The 19397-nt window shown below is 35.9% G+C and overlaps 1 protein-coding gene across 1 annotated transcript; it reads right to left on the bottom strand.

Annotated features, from left to right (window-relative positions):
* Nucleotides 1-6723: 6723 nt before the first annotated feature.
* Nucleotides 6724-18898, bottom strand: LOC132551043 (stress-induced-phosphoprotein 1-like). The gene is made up of 13 exons (XM_060215147.1): nucleotides 18878-18898; nucleotides 15780-15989; nucleotides 15313-15454; nucleotides 14703-14853; nucleotides 13057-13276; nucleotides 12237-12363; nucleotides 11716-11818; nucleotides 11407-11527; nucleotides 10669-10765; nucleotides 10206-10367; nucleotides 9361-9464; nucleotides 8233-8396; nucleotides 6724-7888 (listed from the first exon to the last, which is right to left on the bottom strand). The coding sequence occupies exons 1-13, from the start codon at nucleotides 18896-18898 to the stop codon at nucleotides 7816-7818; spliced, it is 1695 nt and encodes a 564-aa protein (XP_060071130.1). The 3' UTR covers nucleotides 6724-7815.
* Nucleotides 18899-19397: the final 499 nt, after the last annotated feature.

Raw genomic sequence — 19397 nt, 5'->3', positions numbered from 1 at the left:
TAAGGAATTCTGCTATTGTGTGCTTTATTTCATTTCGAAATATAAACTAACACTGGCACTGCTGTAATGCCATCATATAAGTCAATATATACAACACTAATCTTTTTCTACAATAGCAACGGATCAAGTCTCGTCATTACAACCGTTCGTTTGGAAAGTGAGTATGTTCCTATGTAAGTGAATTGGCAATGGCTGTATAGTATATTCGATGGATGTGCGAGAAATGTGCGGAATATAACCAAATCAGTTGAGAAATAACACACAGTACTGAGAGACTAATGTAATACGGACAAAATGTTAGCCACTGAGCAAAGAACTCCCTACCAGATCATGATGACGTTGAAGGCACGATCGTGTATACAGGATATGAAACTCCAGAAAATGGTTACCGAGTTGGATATGTCCAAACATACCAAAAGTTTCCCTACCGTCTCCATGTTTGATTCAAATAAGTCGGTCAACTTGTTTCCTTCTTTTGCCATACGCCGAGAAAAAACCATTGGAGAAATAAATTGTGCAAAATATACATGGAAAGAAAAAGAAAATATGGTGAAAAAATTGGAACTTGCAAAAACTGAAAAGGTTCGTAAGTCAATGTTTGCTGTGTCTGGTTCTCGTATTAATAAAGATAATGTTGACGAGAAAAGGCCTCCTAAAGTGTGGTCTCTTGCAGTGTCTAGAACTTTACCCAATATCAACCAATGTATGACACCAGTGCCTCCAAAGTCTTCAATCAAACGTATGTTCACCAAGAAAGAATTGCAGGAAAGACCAGTTCCTAAACCGAAGGTTGTCAAGGTTCCACTCACTCCACTTAATACCCAACGAACTCCGCGTAGGGCGAGGGATACCCCTCACAACTCGGTCACGCATGCATGTCAGGATGATGACAGTCCGGCCGAAGTTGAGAGCGAGCCCAAACAAGACGTGCTACTGCCACAGATTCCCTCCCCGAACATGAAGGACAAAACCACAACGACAGCAGACATTGGTGATTCGGTTGAGGAGTTACAGGAGTCACCAGTCAAAGAGTTCAACGCCTCGCACGAGTTATTTAACTCCCGAGCTTTGATGAGCAGGGGAGGTCGGAGGCCACAGACACAACCTAAGATGTTCCCTAATCTTGGTCGGTCAAAAGAACTCAAAGAGCTCATGGACCTTCCACCAAAAACCGCTGGGTCAGATGTTCTGCCGAGAATTATGGCTAGTAGAGAACGCAGTCGCTCCGTGAAGAATAAGTGCCGTCAACTACCAACGCCTTTCAAGATACCACATAACGCATTTACTAACGTGTGTACATCCAGCATCAAGTAAACCAGTCTTTTTGTTAAACTCTCACATATTGGGAACTGCCTGGAGTCATCGGTGTGTTTTCATCGACTTTTAATGCATTCTTATCAGAATATTCCTTATCCAAGATGTATCTCCTAAAATACGTATTCGTGGCATAGTAGTCTTCTTTGACCGTTATATATGACGAGACGTTACTTGGAAATTCTTGTTCCGTCCTGGAGTGTTTGCTGCTTTTACGCGATCCCAATTTTATGAATATTGCTGGAGTGTTGCTAACTGCAGTCACGTGATCTCCACATCTGTGAATATTTCTGGAGGGTTGTTTGCTGCTGTCAAGTGATTTCAATTTCTTTTGTGGAGATTTGTTTACTGCTGAAACGCGATCTTCATTTCTGTGAACATTCCTAGAGGAGTCTTTGCTGCTATCACGTGATCTCCTTATCTTTAAACATTTCTGTACTATTTGTTCGCTGTTGTAACCCGACTACCATACATATATGAACACATGCGCGGGATTCTTGGCAATTGCTAGTCACATTACCTCCCTTTTTATGACATTCCCGGGAGAAATTTGGTTGTGTTTGTGGATGATTGAGTCAAGTGAAATTTCTTGGGAGATTTTTCTGCCGTCATTTAATCTCCCTCTTCATGCATCTCATTTTCGTTAAGAATTCTGAAAGAATACTATAGTACAGGACAATGACCCGTTTTCCGTGAACATTCTTTGTAGATCGTTTGTCCGAAGGGGCAGCATTACGGCTTCATAGTCATCGGTATAAGGTATGTTATAGTATTAGGGACAACAGGCGTTACAGAGCTTGGCCAGTTCTCCTTGTCTCATTACATTTCAGGTACGATAGTGTTAATGATGTATTGTATCTTCATAACTCAAAGCAGATTTTCACGACTAGTATTTGCAATTACTACTGTCATAATTGACCACTATTACATTTGTTTGTTCGTTACTTTGTTTACTAGATTGCTCGTTGTGCGAACAGCCAATGTCATTTTAATCTCTCTGTAGTAGTTGATTACTTTCTTACTGAACAATATACGGGAGGTCCGTCACAAGACAAGGGGAGCATTGAACCACTCTCCGCGTATTTTCATCTGTTGTAACGTATACCAACCCTCTTTCGACCAGCTAGCTCTCAGCTATCGAGAACATGTATGCGAAACTTCATACCAGCTGTATCTAAAGTGATTATGCTCAAAATCAAGTTTGTAGTAAAACCAATGTAATAGCTGATCTGAAGTACCAAATATATTTCCACTGACAGCGTCCACAATGGAAAAAGTCGTCACGAAAACAAGCACAAACTATTGTTTAACATTCAACGTGAATCCTATTTCGTTTGATGTAAAGGGCGCTACGGATGTATTGTTATCGATGACTTGTAACAGTACTATATTGGCATCATTAACATTTACAGGTCGTGAAAACTGCTATGATCTTTTCCAATAAAACACGAACGCTGCGGTCTGACGGTCAGCCTCACAGCTGGCATTATGTTTGACATTGTCGTGGTCGGAACGCTAGCAAACATGGCTAACCAAGTTTGAATTTTGAAAAGTAGTGCAACAAATGAGCACTACAAGCTAGTTGCGTTTCGAACATGGTATTTTCGACCCATTGTGACTGCATATATTGGCATCGTCACTATGGGTATATCATTTACTAACTTATATTTCGGCAACTAGTCCCAACCATACCACGATAACATAACTAGTACTACGGTAACTATCGAAACACGACCTGGGGTCATAACTGCATAAAGAATGTGGTACACTGTTACCTCACTTTCGGAAAATTCTTTAAAACATTGTGTTACATATGTGAAATTCGGACTCACAGGCTTGTTGCTTTTACGTTACTTGTTTAAATTAACATCAAAGCTACAAGGATGGAGGACTGTACAAGTATTGTGTGCAAACGTTTACACATACTGATGTAGATAAAACCACAAGTTAACGTCTGATTTACCACTAAAGGGACATCAGTGTTTGATAAAGGAAGCTATCGGCTAGTGACTTTTGGTTACAATGACGGAGGTTCGTTTTCAGCATTTGTTTAGATTGCATTTTAAATCTTTAATTAAAATGTTTTAAAACAGAAAAATGTGTTAGTTTTTAAAAGACAGGCTAAGTGGATCACATTTAACCTGTTAATGTAACGGGTTTATAAATAGTCTACCTGTCAGTATAACAAGGTTATATACAGTAAAGGTCATGACTAGGTCACGTCTACCTGTTAGTATAACAAGGTTATGTACAGTAAAGGTCATGACTAGGTCACGTCTACCTGTCAGTATAACAAGGTTATATACAGTAAAGGTCATGACTAGGTCACGTCTACCTGTCAGTATAACAAGGTTATATACAGTAAAGGTCATGACTAGGTCACGTCTACCTGTCAGTATAACAAGGTTATATACAGTAAAGGTCATGACTAGGTCACGTCTACCTGTCAGTATAACAAGGTTATATACAGTAAAGGTCATGACTAGGTCACGTCTACCCGTCAGTATAACAAGGTTATATACAGTAAAGGTCATGACTAGGTCACGTCTACCCGTCAGTATAACAAGGTTATATACAGTAAAGGTCATGACTAGGTCACGTTTACCTGTCAGTATAACAAGGTTATATACAGTAAAGGTCATGACTAGGTCACGTCTACCTGTCAGTATAACAAGGTTATATACAGTAAATGTCCTGACTAGGTCACGTTTACCTGTTAGTATAACAAGGTTATATACAGCAAAGGTCATGAATAGGTCACCTTTTACCTACGTTAGTATAACAAGGTTATATATAGTAAAGGTCAAGACTGGGTCATGTTTAACCTACGTTAGTATAACAAGGTTATATATAGTAAAGGTCATGACTGGGTCACGTTTTACCTACGTTAGTATAACAAGGTTATATACAGTAAATGTCCTGACTAGGTCACGTTTACCTGTTAGTGTAACAAGGTTATATACAGCAAAGGTCATGAATAGGTCACCTTTTACCTACGTTAGTATAACAAGGTTATATATAGTAAAGGTCAAGACTGGGTCATGTTTAACCTACGTTAGTATAACAAGGTTATATATAGTAAAGGTCATGACTGGGTCACGTTTTACCTACGTTAGTATAACAAGGTTATATATAGTAAAGGTCAAGACTGGGTCATGTTTTACCTACGTTAGTATAACAAGGTTATATATAGTAAAGGTCATGACTGGGGCACGTTTTACCTACGTTAGTATAACAAGGTTATATATAGTAAATGTCATGACTGGGCCACGTTAACCAAGTTGTTATAACTGGGTTATGTAAGCTATCACTTGGTTTCCTTTATCTACATATGGTGTTGGTCATGGCCTGTTCCAATAAGTTCACTCATGTCTTTAGTATTACATGTATATCTTCAACACTCTTAGCATCACTGACTGAAGAACCTCTGAGAGATGGAACATCTGTACGATATAGTTTACTTCATTAATTTGCTATGAAGTACATTAGTCCTTTGAAAATAAGATCAATTTATCCTGATCAGTTCTCACTTTCATTTCACTGAACCCATCTTCCTATCCTTTTGTTCTGATGGGCTCTAACTTTCTATCAACTAAAATGTGACCCAGCAGTCCTGACAGGTTCGGACTTTCTATCAACTAAAGTGTGATCCATTTGTTCTGATGGGCTCTAACTTTCTATCAACCGAAGTATGTGACCCAGCAGGCCTGATAGGTTCGGACTTTCTATCAACTGAAGTGTGATCCATTTGTTCTGATGGGCTCTAACTTTCTATCAACCGAAGTATGTGACCCAGCAGTCCTGATAGGTTCGGACTTTCTATCAACTAAAGTGTGACCCATTTGTCCTGATGGGTTCCGACTTTCTTTCCACCACAGTATGTAATCTGTTAGTCCTGATGGGTTCCACCTTTCTTTCCACTACAGTATGTAATCTGTTAGTCCTGATGGGTTCCGACTTTCTTTCCACTACAGTATGTAATCTCTTAGTCCTGATGGGTTCCAACTTTCTTTCCACTACAGTGTGTAATCTGTTAGTCCTGATGGGTTCCGACTTTCTTTCCACTACAGTATGTAATCTGTTAGTCCTGATGGGTTCAGACTTTCTTTCCACTACAGTGTGTAATCTGTTAGTCCTGATGGGTTCCGACATTCTTTCCACTACAGTATGTAATCTGTTAGTCCTGACAGGTTCTGACTTTCTTTCCACTACAGTATGTAATCTGTTAGTCCTGACGGGTTCTGACTTTCTTTCCACTACATTATGTGATTCATTAATCAATTAAACTGTTACAGTGTAGCCTGAACTGCTTTCTGAACTTTTTATCTGCATCCATTTTCATTATCTTATCTTATTTTGTTATTTCATAACAAATATATTTTTTAAACATGTTAATTACACGCTTTTCTAAGATGACTGACAATAAAAATAAAAAAGAACAATAGAGAACCAGCTTATATAATAATGAATATTAGACAATGATTGAATTTCTTATAGAAATAAATAATGGACAGATCATATTTCTATGTGATCTTTTCCTAATGTGGCCAGATAATAAATAAAACAAAAATCAAATGTCTGTTTGAATCCATGTTCTATTGTTCCATCATGTAAAATTTCATAGAACACTACAACATCTCAGTTTGCAACAATAAGATCTATTGCTCGTTCCTTATGAAATACATTTAAATTTCTCAAAACCACAACTGCATATTGCTAGTACCAAATCACTATCTTTAATTAAATTATCAATTACCCAGCCGTGTTGTCAAAAACCTAGCTGTGCTGTCAATGACCCAGCTTTCTTATCAATAACTCAGTTGTCAGCCCAGCTTTCTAATTCAATAACCCAGCTTTATTGTCAATAACCCCTTTGCATTATCAATAACCCAGCAGTGGTGTTCATTACCCAAGCATGTTGTCATTAACCTGGTGGTGCTGTTAATAATCCAACTGCATTACCAAACTGTGTTGTTAATAATCTAGCTCTTTTTTCAACAACTCTGCTTTGTTGTCAGAAACCCAGCAGTGTTGTCATCTTTTTCCAACAACCCTGCTTTGTTGTCAGAAACCCAGCAGTGTTGTCATCTTTTTCCAACAACCCTGCTTTGTTGTCAGAAACCCAGCAGTGTTGTCAATAACCAAGCCCTGCTGGCAACAACCTAACTGTAATGTCAACAACCAAACCAATTAACCCAGTTGTGCTGTCAATAGCCCATATGTGTTGTCAAAATCCTAGCAGAATTGTAAATATCCAGCTCTCTTTTCAACAACCCAGCTGTATTGTCAATAACTTAGGTAAGTTATCAATAACCCAATTGTGTTTTCAATGACCTAGCTGCATCCTTTCAAGTTCTGCACCGTCAACCTTAAATCATGGTCTGCACTTATAACAACACTGTCATGGTCATTAACAGTAACAAAGTTCCATGAAACACACATCATTCATTGAAACAGGTTAATGGAAATAGATTTTTGAGCAGGACACATATTTAAAACTGTCATGTTCCAGATCATAGTATAATCAATTATCAATTTTCTTGAAAAAACACCTGTATCATGTCATATATATAGCAATATTTGGTTTAATTATCAGTAGCATAACTTCAGTGTTAAAATATTGTAAAAAAAAGGTCTACAAATTCGATCATACTGCTAATAATGATTTATATGAATCATTCAATAATGAAAAAAAAACAAGGAATGAATGGGACAAAAACTGTTTGAGCAGACAGAAGACATATAATTGATGATTATTCACGATTCATTGTGTTCCATGTATATGTAACCCATAATGTTGGTATGTAACCCATTATGTTGGTATGTAACCAGAGTCCTAACTTTACACGGCTTTCTAAGCTTGTGTACTACAATACCTGAAAATCAGAGACCACATATACTCAAAAACTGTTTCTCTTTTCATACTAAATATTGACTGGAATTGCATTACAAACATCCAAAATTATATGAAAGCAATAGGCAAACTTCAGATGCTCGGACAGAAAGGAAAGACATCCATTTTTCTTTACATCAAAATTTACATCCACAGCCTTAGCACTTAATTATGGTCCCTTGGTTTTACAGGTGATATCCACGTGTATGTACACGTTCTAGATGGGCTCCTGAAAAGAAACTGAAGTTCATTCACAGAAGACTTGTGTGTTCTTGAGTTTGATCTTTTAATCCTCCCCTACCTAGAGTTAACAGCATCTGTCACTCCCTCCCAGAGACAACATTTTTGTCCAACCTCACCATAAGCTTACCGTTCATCTTTCCACAACCTTATTCTAACCAGATGTTTTCCATCTTTCTTCTCTATCCCAGCACATGTTTTTTTTATTTATCTCTCCCCAAACACATCACCAATTTAAGAATTACACATTGTCAAGACAATTGTTGTTCACCATCAGAAGTAAATAACATAATGAAGTTGTTGTCCATAGTTCTGAACTGCTAATATGTCCACAATTCAACACTCAGCTATGCCATAGAAGTTCTGCATCAACGAATGGCAATGATACCACTTTCCAAAAGTTTTTCAATCTTCTTGGCTACCTCAGGATTTTTCAAATGTCTGTAAACAGAACATTTCAAATATGATCTTCTTAAGTAATAAAGGACAGCAAAGACATGAGGCCCAGAGGGCATGTATCATTATTTCATTGGATATTTAATATATTCATTAAGTATACAGTATCTTCCTTGTGTAACTTTCTCTGTAAACATGTACAATGAGTGAAAAATCCAGAAATGGAAGGGACTGGTTCCATCTCCACCCAACCAATGATCTGAGATATATACAGAGAATTCAAATATAACAGGTATTAACACAATTAATGAAGGTATATTTGATATAATTGATAATGTGAAGTGTTAAATTTCAACATTTCTAAAGAAAAACAAATTAGCATGGCTTACTCTCTAACGGCTTCTGGCTCTTTCTGCATCTGTTGCAGTATAAGCTGCATGGCTGGATCTGCGAGAATTTGTTGTACCTCAGGGTCAGCCATAGCACGCTTTCTGACGGCCTCAGGATCTCCACCCTCGGCCATCAGCGCCTCTCTATACCCACGGGATGCCTCCTGGTCATTAGGGAAAAAAACAGAGATATTAGATTATAGCCAAAAGAACTAAGACACCATAGAATTTACTTTAACCTCAAAATTTGCAAAGATTAGCAAAGTGTAGGGAGTGACAATGAGATGATGACTGACCTCACCTCAAAACATGAGTTTGTACAATAGTCATATTTACAAGCCTTTCTGTAAATCCAATAGTACCAGAGGGATCCATTTTCATGTTTTTTTCTAAATATTCCTGGGGACTTGAATTTACATATTTATAAAACTCAAGAAACTGTCATCATGTGACAAAATGACAGCAAGTTGCCAACTGTGTTTTTCCATTTGTTAACTATTGTCTACATTTTCATTCACAAAAATACTATTTATACTTACAAGGCCAGTAAATAACAATTTCCTTGAAATTGCTGTCTGGAATACATTATGTACGTGTAGTTTGAATACCTCTAAGTGCTTGTCTTTGTCATTTATTTACAGTTTATTGATTACCAGGTATGAAAATTTGTAGTTTAAGGGTATTCATGTAATCAATGCTAACAGAACCACAACCAAATTTTATGAATATATAAACACTGTTAGATCCCTTTGAACCTTCAACAAATTATAAACTGATAACAGAGATCACAGTATCACTAAGGAATTAACACAAACGTTTAAAGCATAGTGAAATACTATAAGTGTATTAACTTTCCTTGTAGTCAGGCCTAAAAACAAACCAAAAATAAGTGTAACAATTAAGGTCTCGGATGAAGAATTCTGTGTATGGTTACGTGGTATCCATGAATGTTTTACCCTTGAAATGATGTCTTAGGTTTTAACCACAAAAGACAGTACCCACCAACATTTCATGTTATACAGTACATAATGCATCTTTATGCATGTAATTAACATCTAAGTTAAAAAGATAAACAAGATATCAAACAAGGTATTACAATATTAACCAGTGTAGCTGGATAGCACTCACCTCACACTTTGGATCCACTTCGAGTGCCTTTTGATAGGCTGTCGCAGCTTTGCTGAACTCTTTCATTGCCTGCAGAACACCACCCTTTCGCAGGTAGCCCTTCACTAAACCCAAATCAGAGTGTCATTAATTTCAAAATGCTAATCAAAACTGTTTTTAAATTGTATTCATAAAAAAAGTGATTATATCAATGTTATAGAAAATGTTTCACTAAAGACAAGAAATAAGAAGCATATGTAGCTCTACTCATGTCTGCTTTCAGTGCATTGTTTTGCTTCTGACAAAGAAATCATTTACTTAAACAGTACATTAAATATCAAACAAAACCTCAATATCAAATACATCTTCAACTGACATATACATATATTTAAATAAAATTCAGGGTTTCCATAAAGGCTATCATTCCTTTTTATGAAGGGGAGATAACCCAATTAATCTAATAAAATGCCGTTGTGATTATTATTATTTTTTTCCCTGTAAATGGCATATTTCCTTAAATCTACTAAGAAATGACAACATTAAAATGATGGATAAACACATGTACATATCTCTTAGCAGACTGCCATATCTCCCCCTGACTATCACTACATACTTAATGAATGGTACTGTGGCAATTGATGTTGAACTTATCAGTAAGACAAAGAGGTAGTGAAGTCAATAATGCATATTAATCTACAAAGCTAGAGTTACTGTCATCTATTTGGAATTATCGACCTTTCCACATGACTTCACTCTAGTTACTTTCACAAATTGTGCATTCACCAAAGACAAAGAAGACATAATATCACAGATGACAGAAGCTGTTTAAAAATTGTTTTAAAATGTATTTAAGTTTATATGCTTACCGAATGTAGGATCAAGTTTTATACACATTTCTGCATCTTTTAAAGCTAAACTAAATTCCATTAATTTAGTATAACAAGCAGCTCTGTTGCTGTATATCTTAGCATCCTCTGGATTCCGCTTTATTGCCTCATCATAGTGTTTTTTTGCTGTTGGATAATCACCTGGATATGAATAAAAAAATATTTACTGCTAACAATTGAAGTGAACAACAAAATATGTGCTCGCTTCCTTCATAATAATTAACGCTGGTTCACCTAATACAATCTTAAATACAGGGCATCTCGGTGATGTTAATTCAACAGTTTTGTTTTTATAGTTGAAAGCTCTTGAAATCATGCTCTGCACATCCTCAAAGTAGGACTATTATTAATTCTAGGTACCAGGTTTTTTAAAATCTAGAGCAACATCTGTTGTCCAAAAGAAAAGCTCATCCTAATTATGGAAGCTGAAACTGATCCTCACCTTTCTGAAAGAATTGATTGCCTAATGCTTTTGCTTCTAAAGATTTTTCAGGATCTATAAAAGCCAGTCTTTCTCTTTCTTTAATGCGCTTCTCAATCTACAACACGCACAAAAAAAAAATAAACATGAAACAAAACAAAATTAAATAAAACATCATCAGTGTATGAGGTTTTGAACTTGTTTATAAAGGCATTTTATTAAAAGCTTTGGCAGCTATATCTGCATGCCCCCTTTTAAAGAACTCAAGCACTACAGAAACACTTGTTATTGCTAATACAACTAGTAATGTTGTACTGGATGAATGCTGGCACAACATTGGTGTAAACCCTGAGTACAAGGCACACTGATAATATCATATTTGATCAATCACATTCATCTTTTGGTTTTTTAATATTTTATTCATTGTGAAAAGGGAATAACTAAATATTGATACAAGTGAAAATCACTATACAGTAATTACACCTTATGACACATAGTTGATCTGACTGGTTTACACAATTCCAGGAGATCAAATATAGAATCTATCTTGTTGAGTCTCCCTTGCATAGCATTGCATGGTATGGTGTTTGTTTTCACTTGTTCGTGTCTTTTGAGTTATATAGACAAGCCTAGTTGTAGGGATTCTAACAAAAAAAAAAAAAAAAAAGAAAAGAATAACCCACATTCAATTTCACCACTTAGAAAAAAGGCTTTAAGTAGTCATGCTGGAGTAATTAGAAATTTAAAAATGAAATGTACCTCTTGAATACTCTTGGCTACATCTGGTGTTCTGTGTTCTGCAAGAGATTTCTGAAAGTACCTCAATGCATTGGAGTCGTCTTCCTTCTTCAGGTAAGCTTTCCCTATACGTGCTAAGGCTCTGTGAACACAAAAAAATGTGTTTGATTATCAACAGTGAACCTTTCCAAAACCTACCATATACCGACTTGCAGCACATTAGTGAAGTCTGTTGAGAATCACTGTCTGGTGTGATTTCACAATATTCAAATGAATGACCTTGGTGACTTGAAATATACAAACAGAATTGAACTGTTCAGTATAACTTACTTAGCTATCATAGTGTAGTCCACTCTGTTTTCTCGTCCAACATTAACAGCCTCTTCACACACTGCTATACATTTGTCATAGTCCTTTTGTTCAAAGTGTACAGCTGAAATAAGTTTAAATACAAGTCTTTATTTACATTTTAAATAGAGATGACAATTGATGATATTAAAATAGACAAAACATTCTATTTCCAAACACAAATTTAGACTGAATATAATACATGCTGATATGAATACATATGATTAGTTTCTACAATTTTCATGAACATCACTCCATCTCTATCCCACCCCGCTTCTCTCAGTATCTGCTTTCACTGAATGCTTTTCTCATTCTACTCACTTTCCTCTTCATCTGCCGAGACCAAAAGACCGCAATAGCAAATGCAAGGCCTCTTTAATAAATAGAATAACCTTTTTTTCTAAGAAACATCAAGCAATATGTAGTTGCCCCTATGTAAATACACTTTAATGTAGTTATACTAAATCCAAAACAATCCTTAAATATAACAGTAAATAGAGTACCTGCTGAATTGGTTCTAAAGGAAATATTTGTTGGGTCCAATTCAATAGCTGCATCATAATGCATCAGTGCCTCCTCAAATTTCCTACTCTTGTATGCAGCATTACCCGCCTCCTTCTCAGCAAGAGCCTGTAACACAGCCCACGAATGAGTAAACAAAGGGATTTATACTTGTCATCTAAATTTGCTATTAAACACTTGACACAAAACAAATAGGCATGTTTTGTGCTTATATTTTTGTGGACAGAGTGACAACAAAAAGATTGATTGACAACAGAAGATTGAAAACACCTTTAACAAACAATGGAATATGTTGGCTTCCATTTTGTCTGGAGTTTATCAACTTACAAATAATATTGAGACAACTTGTCAAAGAAATTTGGCAGGTAAAGTTTGTACATTGAACAAGGGTATTTGCATCTCTCTGCTTGTAGCATACAAGATCTCGTAATGTTTACTAGTAATATATCAAAAAGGTCTATGTTCACATATGAAATTCAATGGCAAAATAAAACCTATATCCAATGAAGTTAACAGAAAAACAATTCCAGATTTTCGCAACCTAGTTCATATTGAAGAACTTTATATTCAGAATCCATCAATATTTCATTTTTCGTTAAACATGGGTCAATAAAAACCCGATGTTGCAAAAAAACCTTTTGTCAAACGGACAATAAAATTAACTAGAAAGCAAACAGCAAACAAATGAGGTACAAAAAAACGACAAACATAATGACAACCCTGAAATCAAGATGAAAGCAGGCATCACTCCACAGTTCCCCATGCCCCCCCTTGATGGCTACATTATGTAGTATTGTCTACCTGAGCAGCAGAACTGTCAGCACTATTTTGTTCTGAGGTTTTTGATTTGCTATTTGACTGACTAGCATTGTCATCCATTTTTGAAGGACCTTGAGGACTAGCACTAGATTTAGGATCATGTTTAGCATCATCTGAGGTATCCATATCTCCCATCCTGGCCTCCAAATCAAATCCCATGAGAACTCCCAGTGTTGTAATTATGCGTGGATCTTGAAAATTTCTGAAAGTAAAAACAATATGCATCTTGGGTAATTGATAAAATTGAAAAAACTGATTCATGTCAGAAAATGTAAACAACGAACAACAATATCAATCTTTAAAAAAAAGCAAACAATAATGTACAGGAAGACATACAGCGGTGATTTTTTAGACACAGATATCGGAGTCCCGGACTGGTATTTTCCAGTGGAATCACTCAAGTTTTGAGGACCCACTAAATATCGAAGAATTGGGAATCATCAGAATTTTGGAATACCAGTGAGTGTCCTCCACTCACCATAAAAAACTAGCTCCACAAACGCTGGCAATACCCTACAGCCTTATTATAAAGTTGGGTGCAGGGCTGAGATTGTGAAGAACTTCAATAGGCTGTGTAGGTCCATAGGCCCAACATGCCCAGTGAAAATGGTGATCGCTGGTGATATTGTTCTTGAGATAATAAGCGGAATGCAAATTCAAGATTGCTGCAAATCCCGCCATATTGGATATCGGGCGCAACGAAAACAATAAGGTTGTGTAGGTCCATAGACCCAACATGCCCAGCGAAAATGGTGATCGCCAGTGATGTCGTACAAAAATGTACAAGCACATCATATTCCTGTAGACTTTACTTGATCAGACTCCAAAACAAATACAAAATGGGGAACCCCAACATCTACAGATAAGCAGGTAAATCTCAGTCTAAAAAGAAAAACAATGCAGAAAACAAATGTTCCTTTTGTTCTTCATTATAAAGGTCAACAAAGAAATGATGCCATCACAATTCAAAATCATCGATCCTTTAAAAGAGTTACAGATGACAACGATGCAACATGCTACCTTTACAAGTTATTGAGAACTTCAATAAAAGTATCCGAGTTCCCTATAGTTATGTCAAGACTGTGTACTGTACTTGTTTCCTCAACTATAAATACATGACCCTGACCTTCATGCAAAATTCATTTTGGTGGATACTTTATTCAGGACGAGAACTGTCAGGCAGACGACCTCAGAAAAAAAACCCATGAAAACGATGTCTGCTTGTTTTCGTTCATTTGACAACTTTAAGTAAATAAACAACATGATAATTACCATATTTCTTAACACTAATCATGAGATGAACATCAAACAGCACTTGCCAATCTTATACAATTTGGTTTGTATTGGTCAGTGAAGAGAACACACCAGTAATCTTTACGTGTGTAGACACTCAACACTAATTTTAAAGCCAAGATAAAGCATTTTCAAGTGAGGCAAGTTGCTTTACGATAACAAAATCTAGATCATAACCTATTTATTTGCCTTTCATGATTCAAACTATGTGGACAATTGATACAATCTATAATCACACCTACAAGGCACTGAACATGATAAAGTCATTATTTGCTGGCCAAAGAGAGGTATATCAAATTATATATATATATGTCATTAAGTTGAAAACAACTTACTGAAGACTGTTGGGGTTTTGCCTCAGAAGTTCAATCATCATTTTGTAGTCAGGTTGTTTCAGATACTCCCTCGTTTTTGGGTTGGCCTCCAACTTGGCCATCACATCAGGACCAGAGAAAGGGTTGCCAATGGGCTGGCTCCCAGATGGACCTGATTAAAAATCACTACCATTAATACATGTACAGTTATAGCAAAAACCATCAGGACTGCAAAATCTTTACTTCCCCTTTCAGCTCTGTCCATAGCTATACCACACAACATAGTCAAACTCAAGTCAGCTATGACTCTCTGAGCCATACTTATCACCTTAATTGTGAATATTGAGATCACACAATAATTTAATATAAATATAATCCTTTTATTTTGGACTGAAGTGATGACTTAACTATCTTTCCATTATCAATCTATTTTTTTTCAAATGCAGAGGGTTAAATAATTTGTTAAACATTGGGTCAAACAGTATACAAACTCCCAACCATATTATGTATTTCATAGACATAAACAGTAGAATAATAAATTATGTGGTAAAAATTAAGATGTGTTAACTTGTCACTAAATAAAAAAATAAAAAATGCACAGTAAAAAAAAAATCAGTATTATGAAAGTTACCTGTGAGATGGGATTTGGCTTCCTTTAGGTCATCTTTCAACTGTTGATTGTCTGGAACGACTTTGAGTCCTTCCTCATAAACCTCTGCAGCCTCCTGGTAGCGATTTAAGTAGCGCAAGGCTGCCCCCTTCCGTGAATAGCCCTAAAAACATACCATATACATATTCACAAAATCATTTAAATCATCATCTAATGCTGCAATTTAGAAAAATTAAATGGAAATATTTTTTTCAAATATAACAACAAAAAAAAAAAAAAAATCTTAAACTCTTCCATGAATATATTATCAAATCTCACTATCTTTACCAACATACACTAAAAACTACACATTAGGATGTCACTAATATGTTTCTATGCTGATATATATCTCCATCCCAAAAGCCCCTAACCAGTCAGTCTTGACATTATATCACTCTACAGATCCATGTGGGTCATTTTATATTGCAGGTTTTTTGTGCATCACTTACCTTGAACCAATCAGGTTTGATTTCCAATGTCTTATCTGCATCACCAAGTGCTTCTAGGTAGCGAGTAGCCTTAGTCAGTGCTGCTGAACGATTACTGTACAGGACATGGTTGGATGGGTCTAAGGTTATGGCATCTGTATACTTCTGGATGGCTTCATCAAAGTCCCCAACCTCCAATGCTTTATTGCCTTGTAATTTTAGCTCATTCACCTACATTTTTGTAGAAGGGTGAGGATCTTACACAAGGTGGGAAGGGTTAGGTGTGGAGTCATGCAAGCCCACATACAGTTAATAATCATTGTAACAATATTTTAATAACAAAGATTTAAACAGAAAAATCATCAAAAATTGTCAACAAGGAAAAGATCAAAAGCCATGCATAGGATTCCTAAATGTTTACTATACATATGTACATAGTGTGTTACCAATTCTGTAAATCTATGCTACGTTTCCTGAATGATACAATAGCATTTCCTTGTATAATATAGCCATCACAGTGACTGCTGTTTAACATAATGTTTCCTCTAGTGAAAATGATATCATTATTTTAACTGAATAAAAACCCTGGAATATCTTTCAAACTTTGACATGCATGTTTTCCCAATGAATGCAAGCACAGGCTAAAATCTATTTAGATAAAAGACCATATGTTTTCCAAAAACTCATGGAACCAACTTAAGACTGCAACCTCGAGCTATAGTAGACCTACTGTCAATATTCATACAGTCAAACATCTTTGAATGTTTGAATCTGTCAATGTATCAAACATTTTTCCAAGTCCATTATTTTATCCCTAACTCACTCCATATGAATCTAAGTTTTAAAAATCAAACTTTTCGATGTATCAAAGTTTTTTCATGGACTGTTAGCTAGAGTGACACTTTCATCAGCACCACATGACTGCGTGACGTTAGTGCCTTCATTTCTGGACAGAGAATATAATGATATTAACTTGCATTTTTTAAAAATAATTAGTGCATATATAATGTGTATTATTTACTCTTTATAAATAATGACTGTAACACGTGAAATCCACTGTACTGCTGAGATTTGTTTTGTTTACAATCAATCTTTAAAATGATGTACTAGAATGTGCATGTACCTATCATAGCATTGTGATTAACCATTTAGAAAGTGGACTAAACCTATCAGTCTTGATTAACCTCTGGAAAGGTGACCTGCAACTGCCAAAGTCTTGATTAATTACTGAGAAAATGGATTATACCTGCCAGTCATGATAAACCACTGGAAAATTGGCAGCAGCTTCCAGAATCATTATTAACCAATGGGAAAATGGACTATACTGCTGCCAGAGATTTGATTGGCCACTCAGAAAGTGGATTGCATCTGCCAGAGACTTGATTGACCACTCAGAAAGTGCATTGTATTTGCCAAAGATTTAATTGACCACTCAGAAAGTGGATTGTATCTGCCAAAGGTTTAATTGACCACTCAGAAAGTAGACTGTATCTGCCAAAGGTTTAATTGACCACTCAGAAAGTGGATTGTATCTGCCAAAGGTTTAATTGACCACTCAGAAAGTGGATTGTATCTGACCACTCAGAAAGTGCATTGTATTTGCCAAAGATTTAATTGGCTACTGAGTAAGTAGACTGTATCTGCCAGATACTTAATTGACCACTCAGAAAGTGGATTGTATATGCCAAAGATTTAATTGACCACTCAGAAAGTGGATTGTATCTGCCAAAGGTTTAATTGACCACTCAGAAAGTGGATTGTATTTGCCAAAGATTTAATTGACCACTCAGAAAGTGGATTGTATCTGCCAGAGACTTGATTGACCACTCAGAAAGTGAACTGTATCTGCCAGAGTCTTGATTGACCACTCAGAAAGTGGATTGTATATGCCAAAGTTTTAATTGACCACTCAGAGAGTGGACTGTATTTGCCAGATACTTGATTGACCACTGAGATAGTGAACTGTATCTGCAAGTGACTTGATTGGCCACTGGGAAATTGGAATGTATCTGCCAGAGACTGGATTGACCACTGAAAAAGTGGATTGTATCTGCCAGAGACTTTATTAAATACTGGAAAAGTTAATTTTAGCTGCCATAGTCATGATTAACCACTGGTGAAGTGGTCTATAGCTGTTGGGTTTAATTAACAAGTAATGGGAAATATTATACCTACATCATGAGAAATTGTTGTAGAAACATCAATTTTGATGGACACAGTGTAAATGTAGGTATCACAACCTTCAGGAGAAATCTCAAAAGAAAACAAAACCTAGGTTCTTCTTTGAGTTATATCCCTTAGTCTGTACCAAGCAAACTACTATAAAAAACATTTTGCAAAAAGTGTGGATTCTTTTCACAATCCAATGTAGGTCAGTGATTATCATCAGTTGTTGAAAATAACAAATAACACCCACAGGATTGTTTGTATTTTTCTCTATCATTGGAAGTGATTAAGATTTTAAGATTCTCCTACTGTATATGATTCTTCATCCTATACCTTGTGAGTATCCGTATTTGAAATCAAACATAAACGGGGTCTACATTGTTAAAAGTTTATGTACAAAACAATCAATATTGACACCTATGCATTTTCATGCATTAAAGCTCATTGAACTTTGTTCTCGTAACCACTGTCCATTATGTAAGGAATTAATTTGCTCTAACTTGATTCGGGTGGTCATGCTTGGTGAGTAGATGATTTTTTTTTTTGTTTTGTTTCGGCCAACGAGCTTCAACTTCATCACTGAAGATTACCATACTGAAGTCGTTTAGACAATACAAGACAAAAATATATATATATATATAACTCTTCTCTTTATAACTATTTCATAATTCTACTTATGTCTCAAATAGAAACAAAACAATCAGATGGTTTCGTTGCAAGTGTCCAATCTATGCACATTTCAAATCGAAACACGATAAACAAGGGAGCACATGGTTCCGACATGGCTGTACCGGTATGTCGTGGCCAGCTTCAGAGTCTCTTACAAACACTCTGTAATTTATTCTACTAGTAGACGACTAAAAGTACACTACACATAAAATCTATGCAAGTCAACAAGTGGAAAATATTCCATGTAGGTTGTGAACATTGTTTTGGTGAATGTTCAAGCTTACCTTCGCTTTGACATCCGCCATCTTTCATAGAAAGTTCTCGACAAAGTAGAATACAGTTACCTCCCTTACACCACCAGGGATGATGAATTCAAACGATTTTCTCTGATTCCGTTACAGATAGATTTCTATTGAATCTATATCACCGACTCGATTTTACGAACGTTAACGAGCTCTTTAGACCGGTGTTTTACTTGAATTTAAGGAATTTCCTTTTATTTTGTGAAATATTAAAGAAATCTTATCATCTTAGCAAATGAATTCCACAAGGATTTTTAGTTAAGGAAACAAGTTCTGGAATGTTCGTGAAACCGGGACCAGTGGCTTATGTAGTTGATAGGTTTCTTTTACTATATTCTGAAAGATTGAATTTTTGTATCATTTATAAGGTTACCTTGGATGTTGCTATAGATAGTCTACAAGTTTAATAACATGGTTAGATCAATGACTGACGAAAACCAATAGATTGCCTTAACTAACAAGAGTACTGCTAACAGTACAAAAGCTCGCCTCACATTGTTTA

Source organism: Ylistrum balloti, unplaced genomic scaffold, assembly GCF_031769215.1.
Source record: "Ylistrum balloti isolate Yb309-2 unplaced genomic scaffold, AGI_CSIRO_Ybal_v1 Utg370168, whole genome shotgun sequence".
NCBI classification, from domain to species: Eukaryota; Metazoa; Mollusca; class Bivalvia; order Pectinida; family Pectinidae; genus Ylistrum; species Ylistrum balloti.
Note: the sequence above shows the minus strand (reverse complement) of the source record. Positions and strands in the feature narration are given on the sequence as shown.